At 42.3% G+C, this 21,244-nt stretch overlaps 1 protein-coding gene across 3 annotated transcripts in view; it reads left to right on the top strand.

Moving 5' to 3' along the window:
* LOC116265166 (protein SHOOT GRAVITROPISM 6) overlaps positions 1–21,244 on the top strand; it is an 87,631-nt gene that overhangs the window by 61,095 nt on the left and 5,292 nt on the right. For all 3 annotated transcript variants that reach the window (XR_007575082.1, XM_031645698.2, XM_031645697.2), the window contains exon 43: positions 20,441–20,546. Coding sequence is in view for 2 of the 3 variants with exons in the window: in XM_031645698.2 (XP_031501558.1) it covers positions 20,441–20,546 (106 nt within the window). In the remaining variant the exon portion in view is untranslated. The remainder of the gene's footprint in view (positions 1–20,440; positions 20,547–21,244) is intronic.

Genomic DNA, 21,244 nt, shown 5'->3' with positions numbered 1-21,244 from the left:
TTTTAAGAATCATTTTGCAAAAAATTACTAATGATCATATGTTTTAAAATATAAAACTATGAGATTAAGATTATAAAAAATAAATACAACAATTTCCAAACGAAGCCCTTCGTGTTTCTGAAACTTTCACCCATCTATTGAGCGCTGTTTTTACATGGTATTAGAGCTTGGGCTCATTTTTCGTTACTCTTCATCTTCAAAACGAGCCCCTTGGTGTTTTTGAAGCTTTCACTCATCTATTGAAGCTGCTTGGAAGTCATGGAAGCATTTTTTAAAATTGTGGCCTAAGTCACATGGGTAGTACGGGTATGGTTTGGGTACGGGTATGGAGTTATAGGTATGGACACGACAACTTTAAAAAGTGTGGGTTCGGGTGTATGGCAGGAAATATGTATGTATATATGCAAAATAACACAAAGAAATCAAAATGAAAGCAACATTTTAATAAACAAATGATATAAATAAAAACATGATATGTTAATGAACAATAACTCTAAGAATAGAATGAAAAGTAAGGTGGAAAAAAAAAATCAAAGTAAAATTAAGCAGTTTGGATCTAAAGGTACTCAAGTGTGTCCAAGTACCCATTTTGGGTATGGGGTACGGCGACCTTATTGAAGTACCCATGTGACTTAGATTGTGGCTCTTCATCAACTTTTAAAAGTCTCTTCAATTGTGGATATTGCTGATTCATATGGCTGTACATCATGAAACTTCCTTGTCAGTTGGATTCAAGCTTAATGGTTTTGGAAGTTAATTTATGTGGGCAGGAATCTTAAGGTTAGCCGCAAGGAGCCAAATACTTGGCATGGTCATCTTGCTCATTGTAATATGACTTCTCTCGAATAGCTTGTGTGAGATGGTCTTACTTGTTCTTCTTTCTAGTTTAAGTTCTGCACTGATGTTCGAAATTTGCCCAGTTGTTAGTTACATGATAGTCACATTCTTTCATTTAATTAAACTAATCAAAGAGCGTAAAGCCTTTCAAACTCGTCTATTTTAGTATAGAAGGCCTGCACCTAAATGTTCTGGAAGTTAATATTTATGTCATTTTCATTTGTAGTTTTTCCCTACACACTTGAATATATGTTATGAAAATCTGAAGTGTTTGGTTTGTTTTGTGCTTTACATGCCTTTGTCAAAGATCAACTTCTCAAATATTATGCATTTTCTATGCAATGGAGAAGGTGAGTATTTTAATGTCTTTATTGGATTTCTTCAAAATATTGGAGTAAATCATTGTCTTTTCTACATACTCATCAATAAAATGGGGCAGCTGACTGGAACATCAACATATTGTTAAGAGTGCAATGGCTGTGTCACATAGGTATGGGTATGGGTGCCAGTATGAGGTACGATACAGGTAAGGGTGTGGAGCATTTTAAAAAATGCATGGGTACAGGAATACCGCCATGTATATACACGCACTTATATATATGTATGTATAACAAAAAGTAAGATCTTAAATAAACAAAACAATATATTCATGATTCATAACTTATAAATTATGAAGAAGAAGCTAATGGACAAAGTATAAAATAGAATCATGGATGATTATGGGGACATAAGCTCAGTTCTTCTAATATAGAAGGTTCAGGATACGTGGCTGCAGCAGTAGTCACCTATGCTGAACCCTGTTATAAACTTATATTATATAGGAACTCAAAGAAAATATGAGCAAAACAAGTCATATGCATATACATGATGATATGATTAAAAAAAGCGTCAATTTTAAGACAAAATTGTAGTCAGCCAATTTTGAATGAATCCAAAAAAGGAGGGACACCGTCCAGGGTGCATTGACCGCACCCAACACTATCAACATGCCATGTCCGACACTCTACCAGTACCAGTACTTGTGTCGACATGGGTACTCCCCTCAAACAGGGGTGTCTGTATTATACAGTCAATAAGTATGATGCATGGTAATGAATGTCTCATTAATTTATAGAAAGAGACATTTCATACAGCTGTTTGTGCCAATCCTATGAGATGTCAGAGTTTTTTTTTTTTTTTTTATGTTGCAGTATCTTACTTTGAGAACTGACATAGTGTATGTTGTCAATAGAGTGTCCCAATTTATTCACCCATCAAGAGATGGTCATGTGGAGGCAGTGAAATGTATATTAAGATCATAGGCATAATTTTTTTTTTTTTAAAAAAGCACTTATAAAACATGAGAAATAAGTCGTCTTTTTAAAACTTTAAAAACAAAAAACACATGCTTTTCCCATTTTTTCATTTTAAGTGGTTTTTTCACGTTTTTTTAATGCCAAGCTGGTGGTTTTTCTAATTTTATTTGTTGCTTATTTGCTTATTTTTTTATTTTTGTGTTATTAGTTTCCCACATATTTTATTTTTCCTATTTTTTAGGATTTTTAATTTTTAAAAAATTTTGCTGTATTTTTTCCTTTTTTTCAAGCTTGCCGAACTATACCTGAGAAAAATCTTGCCATGAGAGCATTTTTTGTGACACGTACCTGAAAGGAACTATAGGTAATGTGTTTTATTGTAAGAATGACGATGTTGACCCAGGGCATGAACTCATCACTTATATAGACATGGATTGGGTAGGCAATCCAAATGAGAGGAGGTTGGTGACTGGTTAATGTGTATTTATAAGGCAAAAACTTGTATCTTGGAGCAGTCGAAAGCAAAATGTTGTCGCACGATCTAGCAAAGAAGTAGAATTCCATTGGATGGTTACAGGCACAATAGAGGTTACATGGATTAGACATCTGGTTAGTGATATAGTAGAGAAGATTGTTCGGTCGTTACTCTTGTGTGACAATTAAAGTGCTTTAATATTGCTTTCAATCCGATTCAGCATAGCAGGACAAAGCACATTTAAATTGATCAGTATTTTACACATAAAAAAGTTGCAGAGAAGGAGATAGAACCCATCATGTTGGAACTGAAGATCAAGTAGCAAATTTATTTACTAAAGGGCTGACAGGACACTGTTCATGATTCAAGGTCACGTACAACTTGAGGGAGGGTGTTTGAATATGGATCACAACGTCTAGATCCATCAGCCCTAGGTGCTCCTTTTATTTTAATGTTGGCATTTTCAATTATTAATGGCACAATTGATATATTGATGATGTCATGAGATTTATTAGTCCATAGTCTAAACAGATCAAATTAATAAGAGATTAAGGTTAAGGAGGCTTGTGATTGTTGCTGCTACCCTTACCTTTGTGCACCTTCCTTCTCCTCTGTTTTCTTGCAAAACCAAAGGTGCAATGTTTCATCCAATCTGAATGTCAGAAATCTGTTCCTGCTCTAATTGGTGGATTTAATACTTGCTGCTTGCCCACCAGAGCTGCTTTGGAATGCCACTGCTAGAATCTTCTCTCATTGGTAATCTCTTTCACTGGTAAAATGGTATAGGACTCTTTTGCCTCCATTACTGATCGCCAATCGTTGTCTCCACTGCCAGTGAGTAGCAGTGCAATGTCAACCGATTGAGGGCATTGGCACTTTTTTTTTTCATGTTGTTGACATGTTGTATTTGGATCACCTATTTGGGTCTGGATTCGGATCTGTATCTGGACCCGATCCAGTGTGTTATTACTATGGCCGTACTTAAGCTGTGTAAACCCTAATTTTTGGTGTGTGAATGATAATTAAAGAGAGAGAGTGTCTGGCGGCTAGTGGGCACTAGTCCTCCTCACTCGTGGTTTTTTCCCTCTAGTTGAGGGGTTTTCCACGTTACATCTGTGTGTTCATCTTCCTATTTGCTTTTACCGTTTCTACATGGTATCAGAGCCTGTGACTAATTTGTGAAATTTTTTCCGACCGTGAAGTTCCAGCCTTGACCTTTCCATCGCCCGCCGCTGCCCTTGCTCCACTGCCGCCCTGTATTGCCCATCGTCCGCGTGTCCTCAGTCATCGTCAAGCATCTGCCATCGCCTAAGCTCCGCCAGCTCTACCGCTGCTCTCATCCCGTCTGTCGTCATCCGCTGAAGCCTAGCCTGTTTTCTTCTGCCGTTGGTGCTTTTGGGCCGTGCTGGGAGACACTTGCCACTGCCCTGCTTGATGCACAGTTGTTCTTGTTTGCCTGTTGTTTCTTTCTTTGCAGTATTGATTCGTGATCATGGCTGAATCATCCTCTTCCACTGTGAACATTGGTCAGACTGAGGTTGGGGGTGTTTGAACTGAAAATATACCTGTTCAGGTCACCACTATTCGTCTTACCAAAGAAAACTACATGCAATGGTCCGTTGCTATGACCATGGGGATCGCAGGTCGAGGCAGAATTGCGTATATAAACGGGAGGAAGATTGAACCGAATGAGACGAATGTTGCTTGGGACACATGGTTTCTTGAGGACAACCAAGTTAAGACTTGGATTGTCAACTCTGTGTCACCCGAGATTCAACCCCTTATTCTTCGCAAGAAGACTGCGAGGGATATGTGGGTTATACTTGAGCAGATGTATGGCCGGGTGTATCAGTTGATGAAAGATGTCTATTCTCTACGGCAAGGTGAGCACTCTGTTGCAGATTCCTATGCTGCCTTGAAATCTAAGTGAGAGTACCTTGACTACTACTCTGATGACACTTGGGATTGTCCCCAAGATCAGGTGCGTCATTTAACTAAAGAATGGGGGAATAGGGTATTATTGTTTCTAGCAGGGTTGAATGAGGACTTTGAAGGCATAAGGAGTCAAATCCTTAATTCTGACAGACTACCTAGTATTGAAGAGGTTTACTCTCGGGTAGAGGCTGAAGAGCAACAGCGCCTTATTATTACTGGAAAAAAGGGGGATCACATCTCATACAATGAGAGGTCTGCCCTTGTTAGCCGTGGTCCTATAGGAGCTGCCCGACCTCTTCGCAAGTGCACTCACTGCAAGAAGACTGGTCATACGGTGGATTTTTGTTGGGACCTCCATCCAGAAAAGAAGAATAGTCGAGGGAAACCTTTCAGTGAGAAGAAATCTACTTCTGATGTTGCCAACTCTAGTGAAGAGAAAGCCTATATCTTTGCTAAACAAATTCATGATCTTTGTGCTTATCTGAGTCGGATTGATATTGGTCAGGTTGAAGCAGTAGATGATGTAAAAGTCAACCATGCTCTTGCGGTTTCTAGAGAAAAAGGTAATTCTTGTATGGAAGAATGGATTGTTGACAGTGGTGTACCCACCACATGACTGGCAATCCTAAGCTCTTTCATGAGTATAAGCTCTCTTCAGGAAAGGAACGTGTTTCTCTTGCCGATGGTTCTTTTACCTCTGAGGCAGGAAAAGGGAGTCTTTCATTGTTAAACAATTTTTTAGTGCATGGTACCTTACATGTTCCTCATCTTCCCTTGAATCTTCTGTCTGTCAGCAAGATTACAAAGGAGTTGACTTGTGAACTTATATTTTCTGCAAATTGTTGGGTTTTGCAGGACTTGGTGACAAGGAAGAGGATTGGGATTGGGATTGGTTTGGTGTCTGAAGGCCTATATCGACTTCCTATCCGTGTGGCCATAGCTCTTATGATAGCAGTTAGCAGGAAAGAGAAAATTGTCTTCAGTTATTTTTGCATTAGCATGAACGCCTTGGGCATCTCCCTTTTGGGATTTTGAAACAGTTATTTCCTGATTTATGTTATGGTCTGGACATATCAATGTTATCGTGTGATGTTTGTCAGTTTGTTAAACATGTTAGAGCTTCATACCCTATTTCGAACACTCGTGCTAATGAAGTTTTTTCTTTGATTCATTCTGATGTGTGGGGGCCTTCGGGCATGAATACTCGTTGTCGCTTTCAGTATTTTATAACCTTTATAGATGATTACTCAATGAGTACGTTTGTTTATCTATTGAAAGACCGTAATGAAGTGTCTCATGTCATAGAGACCTTCATTCTTTATGTGGAAACCCAGTATGGTAGTTCTGTTAAGACCTTTCGGTCTGATAATGCTCGTGAGTATGTATGTCAAGCTGTTGAAGATTTCTTTCGAAAAAAAGGGGATTGTTCTTGAGACGTCCTACAGTTATACTCCGCAAAATGGAGTAGCTGAGAGGAAAAATCGTCAGTTACTCAATGTCACGAAAAAAGGGGATTGTTGGATATTTTCCTACTCAAAAGGGGTATAAATGTCTTGATCCTACCACCGGTCGAGTTTATGTTACCAAGGATGTCACCTTCTTGGAACATGTCTCTTACTTTTGTGAGAATCCTCTTCAGGGGAAGAAGTCTATGTCAAGGGAATAGTATTCTCCTAGTCAAGAAATTCAATTTACAGATTTTTTAGATTACAAGCGAGAAAATAGTCCACCGGCTATTGAGGTGCTTGAACATGAAAGGAATGAAGAGTGTTCCACTGAGACGAAAGAGGAATGTAACCGTTTGTTTGGGCAGGTGTACTCTAGCCGAAGAGTTCGTACAGACAGGGTGACTGATGGTGAAAATTCTACTCCTAATCCCAATCCTACTTCTTCCCTGGATGACCCAAGTCGTGCTCAAAAGAAACCTGTTGAGGAAGACATTCAAACAGAAACTGTTCAGACAGAAACTGAAAATTAGGAGCTTCCCATTGCCCTGAGAAAGGGTGTCAGGTCATGTACTCAACACCCTATTGCTAACTTTGTGTTATATTCTAGACTGAGTACAGATTACAAATGTTTTGTATCATCTCTTTCGTTGGTTGTGATTCCCAGGACTGTTACAGAGGCTCAGAGTGATCCCAAGTGGACTCATGCTATGCAAGAAGAGATGGAAGCCTTAAGCAGAAATCGGACATGGGAAGTGGTAGAAATTCCTGAAGCGGCTCATCTGGTGGGATCCAAGTGGGTCTACACCATTAAGTACAAACCAGAAGGGAATGTTGAGAGGTACAAAGCTCGCCTGATTGCCAAGGGGTTTAGTTAGAAATATGAGATTGATTACTTGGAGACGTTTTCTCCTGTTGCGAAGATGAAGACTGTTAGAGTTATTATTTCGCTAGCAGTATTGAAGGGGTGGAAAACGTGCCAACTTGACGTTAAGAATGTTTTTCTCAACGGGGATCTTGAAGAAGAGTTGTATATGTGTATGCCCTCAGGATATGAGAAACCGGGAAAATGTTGTAAACTGAAGAAGCCTTTGTATGGGCTCAAACAATCTCCCCGAGCATGGTTTGAACGTCTTAGACTTGTGATGAGAAAACATGGCTACAATCAAGGAAACGGAGATCATACTCTGTTTGTAAAGAAGAAGGAGGGTAAGGTTACTCTTTTGTTTGTCTATGTTGATAATATGATTGTTACAGGTGATGATGAAGATGAGATAACAAGATTAAAAAGTTTAATAGCTGCTGAATTTGATCTCAAGGACCTTGGCAAACTAAGATATTTTCTTGGTATTGAAATTGCTAGATCATGTATGATCTTTGTGCTAAATCAAAGCAAGTATACTCTGGATTTACTGAAGGAGACAGGAAAAACTAGGGTGTAGACCGGCTTCTACTCCTCTGGATGTTGGACACAAACTCAGTATTAAGGATGGAGAACCTCTTTGTGAAGAAGCTAAGGAGAGGTATCAACGTCTGGTTGGAAGATTGATCTACCTCACTCTGACTATGTCACACCCCGACCTTTTTGACACACAAACATTTTTTTTTTCTAACATCCAACATCGAGGTGTGACTACACAATAGTTCAAAAAGGAATGAGCCATACAATTCAAAACAATGGGGCAAGCTTTCCATTATATAGCATTTCAATTCAATTGTACATTTGACAAAAATGCCCCAAAATCACAACATCGATGCCTAATAAAAAACAAGGCATCAGTAAAACCAAAAACCCGACGCGCCGGCACTACAAGAACAAAACAAAACCCAAAACCTCCCCAGTAGGACGTGAGTGTAGCCATCTGCTCAGCCTGCTGCCCCGGGTACACCAAAACCTGAAAAAAGGAAACAACTGAAGGCTTAGCCTTCGCAGTATGGCAACAAGCCAGGAAAAGTCCAAGCCCTCTTAGGTCGGGCTCAGTACACAAACAAACATCAGAACAATCTATCATTATGTCGTGTCAAGACACGACATGCAGACGCCACTCAATGGCTACAATAACATAATTTCAATCACATGCAAGGCATCATCAACATGTCACTTGCATTCATAAGCACAACAGTCACATGCACAACAATCCTATATATTTCAATCACATACATTGCAGTTTCATTACTATCAGTGAATTTACAGTTCCTGTGGGTGCAAACACAGGCACGTGCACACCGCGGGCGGCCCACAGCCGAGAGACAACCCCCGTGGTGGCCCAGAACAGTATGGATCCATCTATCCGCTGCAGCGGTAGAGCACTCATCCATGGATGTGTGAATTCCAAGGAGAGATACTCAGCCTTCCCTAGGACACCCAGGTTGGGAAGGCGGGAGCCTACGCTCCAAGCACATCACACAACAGTACCCTGGGGCCTTGCACCGCCTGCGCTCCGAACAGGCGAGACCAGTGGCGAAAGTGGGACAACTCCCATATACATAGTCACATCCCACTGGCCTCTCATCTCTTATTCTTTCATTCTTATACTTATACTTGCACAAACACATTTAACTAGCTAGCTCCTGAGGTTGGTTCACTTCACGAGTGAACCCACACCTCCAATTGCCTCCACACGAGGGTTACACATAACCACAACAGTTTTGGCTAGCCGTCATAACCATATGGGTACGACTACCCACTGTGCAAACATTTGCATCATTGCCCGCGGCAATGAGTATTCAATAAACATAACATTCACATTCATCATCATAACAATCACATCTTTGAAAACTTAGCCAAACCACAGAAAGTAGTCTCAATCTGTGGTGGGCTCGTAGCTGTCCTATGCAGTTATCATGCTAGAATGCTTTCTAATGCACAATTGGGGTCGAGGAGACACTCGACTCGATACCCCGCCTCATCTGTCCTAAACAGTTATCAATTCTAGCATGCACATGCAATGCGTAACATTATCAAAACAATTACTATAAGCCTTTCAAAACAATTCATATCATATATCAATTTATGTACATGCATACACATATTCATTCACGGAACACTCAATCAATTCATATCACAAATCCTAGGATCCCATGATCCTAGGAACACACATTCATTCACTTGCCCAGGCAGGGATTTGCCTGGAATGTCGCCATACCTGGGGCGCGTTCACAAGAATCTTCCAAAATGCCTCGAGCTTCGAATCCGGTAGCTCAAGGTCGACGGGTTGTACCCGGTGTACCTGTAGACACAAACACAAGATAAGATTCCTACTACTTACCTCAACAATTCAAACAAAAACAAAACAAAATCATTGAGGCACGTGTCATCGCCTCAAGAGGGTGTCGACGGGTAGTGTCGACCCACAAGTTCTCCAATAGGGTCACTTCCCACTCCTAGCCGTGCCAATAGATGCCAAACTCAAAGCCATCAATCCGTCTATCACTAACGCCTTTCTCAAAATTCCCTTTTTCTTAAATCAAGGCGTCTACCCCAAAGATACTTCCAACTTATGTACGTTATCCCTATTTAACTCCAAGATGCACCCGTTCACAAAAACGCGTGCTACAGGCTCACTAAAACGGTCCTAAATCTTCCCCACAACCTCACAAACTCTACCATGTCTCCCCTAATGCTTCGAAAATTAATCTATCATGCTTAAATGATCATCCAAAATATGAATCTTCGCTTCCCAACATAATCGCAAGCTTTCCCCAAAAACGAAAACACTAACATGCGTTCCAAATAATCAATTCAAAGCTCTAGCATGCTCAACCAATAATTATGAGCGTTCCAAAGAGAAATATATCATAAAATAGGTTCAATTTCGCCTTGCTCACCCCGATTGAAGGTCTAAACTGTTGTAATCCTCCCGGCAGCCACCTCACGCGTCCAAGTGGTCCCCAAACGGCTAAAATCCTCCAATGCCGCCACTACCAAGGCCTTCTCTAATTGCTGTTACGAGGGGGAAGACAAATCCCCAAGCTGAAAACGGATCCAACAGTGATAGCACAGTGAAAATCAGTGAGAGAAAGTACTTGATTGGAGAAAAATAGAAAACGAGCAGAAAATGGGGAGAGGGTTCGGTCAAAAGGGGAAAAGAAGGCAGTGAGGGGAGAGGACGGGAGAGAAGAGAGAGAGACGGTGGAGAGTGAGACGAGTGACAGTGGGAGAGGGAGAGTCGTTCGGTGGAGAGGGGAGACGAGAGACGGTGGGAGAGGGAGAAGGGAAAGAAAACGGGAAGGAGAAGAAAAGAGAAGAGAGGAAGAGGCAGGGGACGACAGGGTTCACCTCAACGCCGCCGTCGTCGCCGCCGCCGCCGCCGTCGCCGTCGCCTTCTTCCCTGAGCTCCGGTCGTGGGTAAGGAAGAGACGGTAAGAGGAAAGCGAAGGAGAAGAGAATGCGAGGGAGGAGGGACAGCGTCGGGCTCCTCTCGCGTGGGGCTAGGGTCCGGGTCTGGACCCTGACCCGACCCGCTCCGCCCAAACGCCGCGCGTTACATCCTACCCTCCTAACAAAAAAAATTTCGTCCTCGAAATTAGATCATACCTCACTGCAAAAACAAGTGCGGATATCTCTTCCGCACGTCCTCCTCAGGTTCCCATGTGCTCTCCTTCAATCCATGGTACTGCCATTCCACCTTCACTAAAGGGATTCTCTTTGTGCGAAGCACTTGCTCTCTTCGATCCACAATTCTGATAGGTTTTTCTTCCATTGTCAGATCATCTTGCACCTGAATACCTTGAAAATCAATCACATGTGTCGGATCTGGTACGTACTTTCGAAGCATGGAAACATGAAAAACGTCATGAACATGACTCCAGTCTGGTGGTAGTGCCAATCTATAGGCCACCTCGCCAATCTTCTCTAATATCTCAAAAGGTCCTACGAACCTCGGGCTCAACTTTCCCTTCACACCAAAACGAAAAACACCTCTAGTAGGGGAAATCTTCAAAAACACATGATCACCCACCTCAAAAGTCAATTCTCTACGACGAATGTCGGCATAGCTTTTCTGTCTACTCTGAGCAGTCAACAACTTTTTCCTTATCAATTGCACTTGGTCGGTGTAGTGTTGCAAAACTAAAGGGTTTTCGATTTTTCCATCACCCAATTCGGTCCAACAAGCTGGCGATCTGCACGGCCTTCCATACAAAGCCTCAAAAGGTGCCATCCCAATACTAGAGTGGTAACTGTTATTATATGCAAATTCTGCCAGTTTCACATGTTTGTCCCATTCTCCTTTCCACTCTAAGACACAAGCACGCAACATGTCCTCTAAGGTCTGAATGGTCCTCTCCGATTGCCCATCAGTTTGGGGGTGGAACGCTGTGCTTAGCTTAAGCTTGGTACCCAAAGCCTTCTGCAAATGCCCCCAAAATCTAGAGGTAAAACGTGGATCTCGATCCGAAATGATAGACCTTGGCACACCATGCAATCTCACTATCTCGCCAATATATAACTCTGCGAGACTTTCCAAAGACTGATTAATTCTAATAGACAGAAAATGAGCGGACTTCGTCAGTCGATCAACAATCACCCATATGGCATCATGCTGTCTTCGGGTGTGAGGCAATCCAACTACAAAATCCATTGTAATGTCTTCCCATTTCCACACCGGGATATCGATTCTCTGCAACAAGCCTCCGGGCCGTTGATGCTCTGCTTTTACTTGTTGGCAAACCAAGCACTTTGCCACATATTCTGCAATTTCACGCTTCATTCCAGGCCACCAAAAATTTCTCTTCATATCCTGAAACATCTTTGTACTGCCAGGGTGTATAGAAAACTTAGATTTATGAGCTTCATCAAGCAACCGTCGCTTCACCCCTTCATCTCTAGGGACCCACAATCTATGTCGAAACCACAATGAACCCTCTTCATCTTGATGCCAGAAAGCATCTACCTTCTTACACTCTTCCACGTTCTTAGCAAAATCAGGATCTTCCTTTTGCTTCAATACAAGCTCTTCCATCAAAGGGTGTTGTATCACGGCACTCATCGTTGCTTTGTTCTCGCCACAAAGGTAAGGTTGCCATGCTATCACATCTTGTAACAAATTCCAAGAACATGCTAACATACTATACATCGTTGCCTTAGCTTGCCTGCTCAAAGCATCAGCCACCACATTCGCCTTACCTGGATGATATGATATCGTGAAATCATAATCTTTTAGGTATTCAATCCATCTTCTTTGCCTCAAATTAAGATCACTTTGAGAGAATATATATTTCAAAGACTTGTGATCTGTAAACACTTCAAATGTTGCCCCATAGAGATAATGCCTCCAAATCTTTAGTGCAAACACAACTGCTCCCAACTCCAAATCGTGAGTGGGATAGTGTTGTTCGTGTGTCTTCAACTGCCTTGATGCATAAGCCACCACACGGCCATTTTGCATCAGCACACAACCATAACCGATTCCTGATGCATCTGTGTACAGTACAAAACCCGAATGACCTGATGGAAGCGTCAGAATAGGAGCAGCAGTAAGCTTGTCCTTCAGAGTTTGAAAACTCCTCTCACACTCTTCATTCCAAATAAACTTCACTCCTTTTCTCAATAGCTTAGTCATTGGTGTCGCTATTTTCGAAAAGTCTTGTATGAACCTGCGATAATATCCTGCCAATCCCAAAAAGCTTCTAACCTCGGTTACACTGCATGGCGTCCTCCAGTCCTGCACAGCTGACACCTTAGCCGGATCGACGGATACTCTATCCTTAGAGATTACATGACCCAGAAAGTTTACCTTCTCTAGCCAAAATTCACATTTTGAATACTTGGCATACAACTTATGCTTGCGCAAAAGACCCAATACACTTCTCAAGTGATCTCTATGCTCTGTCACACTCTCTGAGTACACCAAAATATCATCCACAAAAACAATAACAAATCGGTCCAAGAACTCTTGGAAAACCCGATTCATGAGGTCCATGAACGCTGCGGGAGCATTGGTCAACCCAAAAGGCATGACCCTGAATTCATAGTGCCCATATCTGGTTCGAAATGCAGTCTTAGCAACATCTTCCTCCCGTATCAAGAGTTGATGATAACCTGTCCTCAGATCGATCTTGGAGAAAACCTTTGCATCCTTAAGCTGATCAAACAAGTCTTCAATTCTAGGAAGCGGATACTTATTCTTGATGGTGATTTGATTCAACATGCGGTAGTCGATACACAAACGCATTGTCCCATCTTTCTTCTTCACAAACAACACTGGTGCTCCCCATGGTGACACACTAGGTCGGATGAAGCCCTTGTCTAAGAGCTCCTGCAATTGCTTCCTCAATTCTTCTAACTCTGCTGGTGCCATACGATAGGGTGCCTTAGAAATAGGAGCTGTCCCTGGTGACAACTCTATCTTGAACTCCACTTCTCGTGTTGGAGGCAAACTTGACAGTTCCTCCGAAAACACATCAGGGTACTCACTCACAATTGCCACATCCGGTAACCTCACCGGTTCCGGCTCATTGGTCAACACATTGACCAAGAAGGCAACACTTCCATTTTCTATCAATCGTTTAGCTTTCAATGCAGACACCATTATCTTATCAGTTCGACTGGCCTTACGAGCATGGAACTCCACAGGTTGCATTTCATCAGTCAACAACTGTATCTGCTTCTTCCTGCAATCTATATTAGCATAATGTGCATATAACCAATCCATGCCCAAAATCACATCAAATTCGTTAAAACTCATGATCACCAACTGTGCATGTAAGTGATGTTGATGGATCTCCACGTCCACATCAGATAGATACTCACTACACGACTCTTGAGCATGCATAGGGCTAACAACTTTCAGAACATACGGCATCTTCCTAGCAGGCACTTCTAGTGAAGTAGCAAATCGACTAGATATAAATGAATGGGTCGCCCCAGCATCAAACAACACTCTAGCAATATGAGAACCAACAAGTAAAGTACCTTCAACAAGGTCGTGTGCCTGAAGCTCCTCCACGGTAGTAGCATAGACACGTCCAGTCGTCTGTCGTGCGCTAGAAGGACCGGCCTCTGGCTTCTTCAACTCTCTTTCTTTCCTTAAGGGACAATCCTTGATAAAGTGCCCCATCCTTCCACAGTGTAAGCAAGCTCCGATCTCTCGATAGCACGGCTTTCCAGGGTGCACACGCGAACAAGTAGGGCACCTCTGAGAAGTCGGAGTAGCCACTGACCCCTGGGTGGCCTCACTACGGGTTGGCTGGTTCCGTCTGAAAGTTCGATCATCCCGCCTCTCATAAGGCCTTGTCCTGCCTGCAAAGTGGTCCTGGGTTCGTCCACCTTGTGAATGCTGGCTTGCTTTCTTCTGGTGATCCTTCTGTGTCCTCGCCCAGTCTTCTTCTATACATCTTGCCATAGTGACCGCCTCGTCCAAGTCACGAGGTCTGCTCGTCAAAACTTTGGTTCGCAGTCCCTCCCGCAGACCGCGCACAAACTTACCTGCTCTAGCTCCGTCTGTGGTGTAGAAGTGTGGGCAATACGCCTCCAAGTGTCGATATCTTGTAATATATTCCTCCAAGCTCATTTGATTTTGCTGTAGATCAAGAAACTCTTGCATGTTCTTGTCTCTAGCATGCACTGGGTAGTAGGTGTTGAGGAAGGAATCTCTAAACTGCTTCCAAGAAATTGACGGTTGGCCTGCATACCGGATCTCAAGAGTTGATTTCCACCAATCCATGGCATCACCTTTCAGCAGGTAAGTGCCATAGTTCACTTTGTCTTCCTCAGGCATCTTCAGAAGCACAAAGATGCGTTCAACTTCCTCAATCCACTGTTTTGCCTTATCGTGACTGCACCCTCCTGAAAAGATAGGCGGCTGCATCGCCATGAACTGTTGAAACGACACCGCTGATGCCTTCTCCTTAAGTGGCGCAGTGGTGTCTCTGGAAGGAGATGCATTACTCCTCTGGTTACTGACCATGGACTGCACAAGGGAGGTCAGTGTTTGCAACGTGGTCAGCAAAATAGACTGTTGATCCACAGGTGGAGTCTGCCTCAGTGGGGTTTGAGCACCCCCACCCAATTGGGCATACTGGTGCCCTGACGTACTGTCGTCGCGTGGGGTATGCGCATCAGAATGGGCCGGACTAGGCTCTCTCTGTGCCTCTGTGGACGGCCCAGCTCGCTTCTTACCCTTACGATGATATTCCATCTGTACAAACAAGAACCTTAATCTCAAACCCAGTCTATGACTAATCTCACAAATCAAATCACAACGTAGCACGAAGTTCAAAACATAGATCACATTACGTACTTATACGTGAAAAAGCATAACCACAATAACAATCTAATCAAATGAATGCGTACCTGGGCAACACGGCTTCACAAATAGGCTTTAACTCACATCCATAGTGGGGTTTGCCATGGCTCTGATACCAAAACTGTCACACCCCGACCTTTTTGACACACAAACATTTTTTTTTTCTAACATCCAACATCGAGGTGTGACTACACAATAGTTCAAAAAGGAATGAGCCATACAATTCAAAACAATGGGGCAAGCTTTCCATTATATAGCATTTCAATTCAATTGTACATTTGACAAAAATGCCCCAAAATCACAACATCGATGCCTAATAAAAAACAAGGCATCAGTAAAACCAAAAACCCGACGCGCCGGCACTACAAGAACAAAACAAAACCCAAAACCTCCCCAGTAGGACGTGAGTGTAGCCATCTGCTCAGCCTGCTGCCCCGGGTACACCAAAACCTGAAAAAAGGAAACAACTGAAGGCTTAGCCTTCGCAGTATGGCAACAAGCCAGGAAAAGTCCAAGCCCTCTTAGGTCGGGCTCAGTACACAAACAAACATCAGAACAATCTATCATTATGTCGTGTCAAGACACGACATGCAGACGCCACTCAATGGCTACAATAACATAATTTCAATCACATGCAAGGCATCATCAACATGTCACTTGCATTCATAAGCACAACAGTCACATGCACAACAATCCTATATATTTCAATCACATACATTGCAGTTTCATTACTATCAGTGAATTTACAGTTCCTGTGGGTGCAAACACAGGCACGTGCACACCGCGGGCGGCCCACAGCCGAGAGACAACCCCCGTGGTGGCCCAGAACAGTATGGATCCATCTATCCGCTGCAGCGGTAGAGCACTCATCCATGGATGTGTGAATTCCAAGGAGAGATACTCAGCCTTCCCTAGGACACCCAGGTTGGGAAGGCGGGAGCCTACGCTCCAAGCACATCACACAACAGTACCCTGGGGCCTTGCACCGCCTGCGCTCCGAACAGGCGAGACCAGTGGCGAAAGTGGGACAACTCCCATATACATAGTCACATCCCACTGGCCTCTCATCTCTTATTCTTTCATTCTTATACTTATACTTGCACAAACACATTTAACTGGCTAGCTCCTGAGGTTGGTTCACTTCACGAGTGAACCCACACCTCCAATTGCCTCCACACGAGGGTTACACATAACCACAACAGTTTTGGCTAGCCGTCATAACCATATGGGTACGACTACCCACTGTGCAAACATTTGCATCATTGCCCGCGGCAATGAGTATTCAATAAACATAACATTCACATTCATCATCATAACAATCACATCTTTGAAAACTTAGCCAAACCACAGAAAGTAGTCTCAATCTGTGGTGGGCTCGTAGCTGTCCTATGCAGTTATCATGCTAGAATGCTTTCTAATGCACAATTGGGGTCGAGGAGACACTCGACTCGATACCCCGCCTCATCTGTCCTAAACAGTTATCAATTCTAGCATGCACATGCAATGCGTAACATTATCAAAACAATTACTATAAGCCTTTCAAAACAATTCATATCATATATCAATTTATGTACATGCATACACATATTCATTCACGGAACACTCAATCAATTCATATCACAAATCCTAGGATCCCATGATCCTAGGAACACACATTCATTCACTTGCCCAGGCAGGGATTTGCCTGGAATGTCGCCATACCTGGGGCGCGTTCACAAGAATCTTCCAAAATGCCTCGAGCTTCGAATCCGGTAGCTCAAGGTCGACGGGTTGTACCCGGTGTACCTGTAGACACAAACACAAGATAAGATTCCTACTACTTACCTCAACAATTCAAACAAAAACAAAACAAAATCATTGAGGCACGTGTCATCGCCTCAAGAGGGTGTCGACGGGTAGTGTCGACCCACAAGTTCTCCAATAGGGTCACTTCCCACTCCTAGCCGTGCCAATAGATGCCAAACTCAAAGCCATCAATCCGTCTATCACTAACGCCTTTCTCAAAATTCCCTTTTTCTTAAATCAAGGCGTCTACCCCAAAGATACTTCCAACTTATGTACGTTATCCCTATTTAACTCCAAGATGCACCCGTTCACAAAAACGCGTGCTACAGGCTCACTAAAACGGTCCTAAATCTTCCCCACAACCTCACAAACTCTACCATGTCTCCCCTAATGCTTCGAAAATTAATCTATCATGCTTAAATGATCATCCAAAATATGAATCTTCGCTTCCCAACATAATCGCAAGCTTTCCCCAAAAACGAAAACACTAACATGCGTTCCAAATAATCAATTCAAAGCTCTAGCATGCTCAACCAATAATTATGAGCGTTCCAAAGAGAAATATATCATAAAATAGGTTCAATTTCGCCTTGCTCACCCCGATTGAAGGTCTAAACTGTTGTAATCCTCCCGGCAGCCACCTCACGCGTCCAAGTGGTCCCCAAACGGCTAAAATCCTCCAATGCCGCCACTACCAAGGCCTTCTCTAATTGCTGTTACGAGGGGGAAGACAAATCCCCAAGCTGAAAACGGATCCAACAGTGATAGCACAGTGAAAATCAGTGAGAGAAAGTACTTGATTGGAGAAAAATAGAAAACGAGCAGAAAATGGGGAGAGGGTTCGGTCAAAAGGGGAAAAGAAGGCAGTGAGGGGAGAGGACGGGAGAGAAGAGAGAGAGACGGTGGAGAGTGAGACGAGTGACAGTGGGAGAGGGAGAGTCGTTCGGTGGAGAGGGGAGACGAGAGACGGTGGGAGAGGGAGAAGGGAAAGAAAACGGGAAGGAGAAGAAAAGAGAAGAGAGGAAGAGGCAGGGGACGACAGGGTTCACCTCAACGCCGCCGTCGTCGCCGCCGCCGCCGCCGTCGCCGTCGCCTTCTTCCCTGAGCTCCGGTCGTGGGTAAGGAAGAGACGGTAAGAGGAAAGCGAAGGAGAAGAGAATGCGAGGGAGGAGGGACAGCGTCGGGCTCCTCTCGCGTGGGGCTAGGGTCCGGGTCTGGACCCTGACCCGACCCGCTCCGCCCAAACGCCGCGCGTTACAGACTAGATCTGATATCACCTTTGCCGTAAATTTGATGAGTCAATTCATGCACGCTCCTACAGTACTCACTTGAAGGTTGTCGACAGAATCTTGTATTACTTGAAGAGGAATCCTGGCAAGGGGCTTCTATATGTGAAACAAGGGCAGATTGAGATTGAAGGGTATTCAGATGCAGACTGGGCAGGCTTTGTTGATACTAGAAGATCTACTTCAGGGTACTGCATTTACTTGGGGAGAAATCTTGTTGTGTGGAGAAGCAAGAGACAAGATGTTTGTTCCCGCTCAAGTGCAGAGGCTGAATATAGGGCTGCTGCTACTGGAGTGTCAGAATTACTGTGGTTGAGAGTATTACTGACTGATATTGGGATAGAGATTGAAGGACCTATAAAGATGTACTGTGATAACAAGTCTGCAATCAATCTGGCCAACAACCATGTGTTACATGACTGAACAAAGCATGTTGAGATTGACCGTCACTTCATCTGGGAGAGAATTGATGCCGAGAGTTTATTCTACCATATATGAAATCTGAAGACCAAACTGCTGATGTTCTGACTAAACCTTTGCCTGTGACTCAATTTGAGAGAAATGTATCCAAGTTGGGCATGTTTATATGTATGCCCAACTTGAGGGGGAGTGTTGACATATGTTGTATTTGGGTCACCTATCTGAGTTTGGATCCGGATCTGTATCTGGACCCGATCCAGTGTGTTAATACTATGGCCCTACTTAAGCTGTGTGAACCCTAATTTTTGGTGTGTGAATGATAATTAAAGAGAGAGAGTGTCTGGCGGCTAGTGGGCACCAGTCATCCTCACCTGTGGTTTTTTCCCTCTAGTTGAGGGGTTTTCCACGTTACATCTGTGTGTTCATCTTTCTATTTGCTTTTACAGTTTCTACACATGTAAACTTTTATATTTTGGATTGGTTCTCACCTAGACCTGATCCAAAACCATGGCACAAATTTCACCTTAGTTTCAAAAATATCACGGATTCACAATATTAATGAAAAGAATGAAAAAAAAAAGCTGAAAATATGTGTTTTTAAAATAAGGTAAAAATGAATTTATTGTACTCTTTTCATGTATTTACTCCCAAACTGAAGTGAGGGCATTGTTGTCATTAAATAAATTTTGTAGGGTGAAATAAGGCACATTGGTGATTTTCTTTTAAAACGAGTCAATTTGTGTTAAATAGAAAGTCAAGAGGGGCATTTTGAACATGCCATCCCTTTGTAATGGCAAAAAGGGAATTTAAAACTTGTTTAGGGCTTTTCAACCCTGGATTGCTACATGAAAAAGGAGGAGGCTGCAATGTCGCTTGGAAGTCTTCTAAGCACTCCTTTTTTTTTCTTTTTTGTTTCATTTTTTCCCATTTTCTGCCTAGTGGGGAGCCTGTGTTTTCTGGATTTTCTTTTGTAATTTTTATTTCATTGTTTCTTTTCCACATGTTTTAATTTTTTAACTTGTTCATGCTCATTCAAGAGTAAAACCCTGTTAGTCATCACCAATAAGCCATGCCTAAGCTCTTTATAAACAAATTTTTCAGGACAAGAAAGTTGTATTTAACATTCCAAAAACATTGTTACTTAGTAGTTAATCTATGCAAGTGTGCATGTTGTAATTTGTTCTTGTAACTCGAGGGCACCATTGGTTTTGAATTATGCTCCTCTAATATATAATCGATCAGACTAGGTCACACTGATCATATTTGGAAGTGACCTATTGCGGCACCCTTGTTCTCTTCCTCCTATGTTGTGTAGGTCAATTTTGGTTGAACACATATGCACTAACACTGGGTCTTCCACAAGTTTCAAATAGGTCTGTAGGATGCTAGAAGCCAAGTTCTGATACCATGTAAAAATACAGCCAAATGTTACTCAAACAAGTCGCAACAGAAGGCTTGCCCATTTTGTAAGTGCATGTGTAGCATCTCAAGTCCTAGTCAATCATGTTGCAGTGGGATGGTTCTTAAGGTAACAGTTGCATTTCTGAGTGATATGCATGTGATTTTATATCATCTGTTGTACTGATATGTTGATCAACTCTTTTGCGGTAAAAAACAAAAAAAAAAGGCTCTATGATTATCAAGATAAGTTGGTATCATAAAGTATAATAGCCTGTTGTGTATGGACTTTGATAATTATGTGTATATCATGCAGTGATGGATTTGGCTCACTATTGGAGCAGTTAGTGGAAGCAATGTCTTTGCATGCTGCAGACGAGTCACCTATTGTCAGACGACTTTGTTTGAAAGGGCTTGTCCAGGTTAATGAATTCTGTCTTTCCACAATCAGATCTGGTTTCTGTAATTATGATAATTAATTGCAGTTGTTAATTAACTTTCAATGGTGTTCCTCTAATAATGCTATTGGTGATCATATAATGGGTTTTGAATTCTTATGATGCTTCATTAGCCTTTTCCCGAAAATTTTCAATTTGTAACTGGTCTAGCTATTTTGGATTTTCCATTTTCTTATATGCTTAATCTCCAAGACTGAACTGCTTTGTTTGGTGCTTAGTTTGTATTTCCTACCATGATTTTTTTGAGATGAAGGGTTATCTGATAAAAAAATACTTCTTTGAAATCCCCATTGGATTTGACTATTCGTCATTCATGGTAAGTGAAGCTAAAATATTCGTCATTATGAATTATTTAGATTTTTTTACTTGGAGAAAGTTATGCTTATTTCTCTTCTTTCCTTGTCAGTATTGGTTAACTTACTCTGTCGCATTTGTATGTTTCGAAAATATACATTGTTGAGATCAATAAAAAGGGGGAAGCAAAAAGTAGGGGAAAAGGGAAAATAGGGAAAATCAAAATTCTGAGTATGAGTAGCTCCCTTGTATCTGGAGGGAAAGAACTAAAAAGTAAAAACATTACTAATAAGTAACGAAGTGTATTTGAATAATTTCCTTTGTCAATAGTTGTTTCTTATCTGAAAAGAAACTATGCAGTTCCTAGA

The sequence above is a fragment of the Nymphaea colorata genome, chromosome 12 (assembly GCF_008831285.2).
Source record: "Nymphaea colorata isolate Beijing-Zhang1983 chromosome 12, ASM883128v2, whole genome shotgun sequence".
Classification (NCBI taxonomy): Eukaryota; Viridiplantae; Streptophyta; class Magnoliopsida; order Nymphaeales; family Nymphaeaceae; genus Nymphaea; species Nymphaea colorata.
This window is presented reverse-complemented; position numbering and strand designations above follow the sequence as displayed.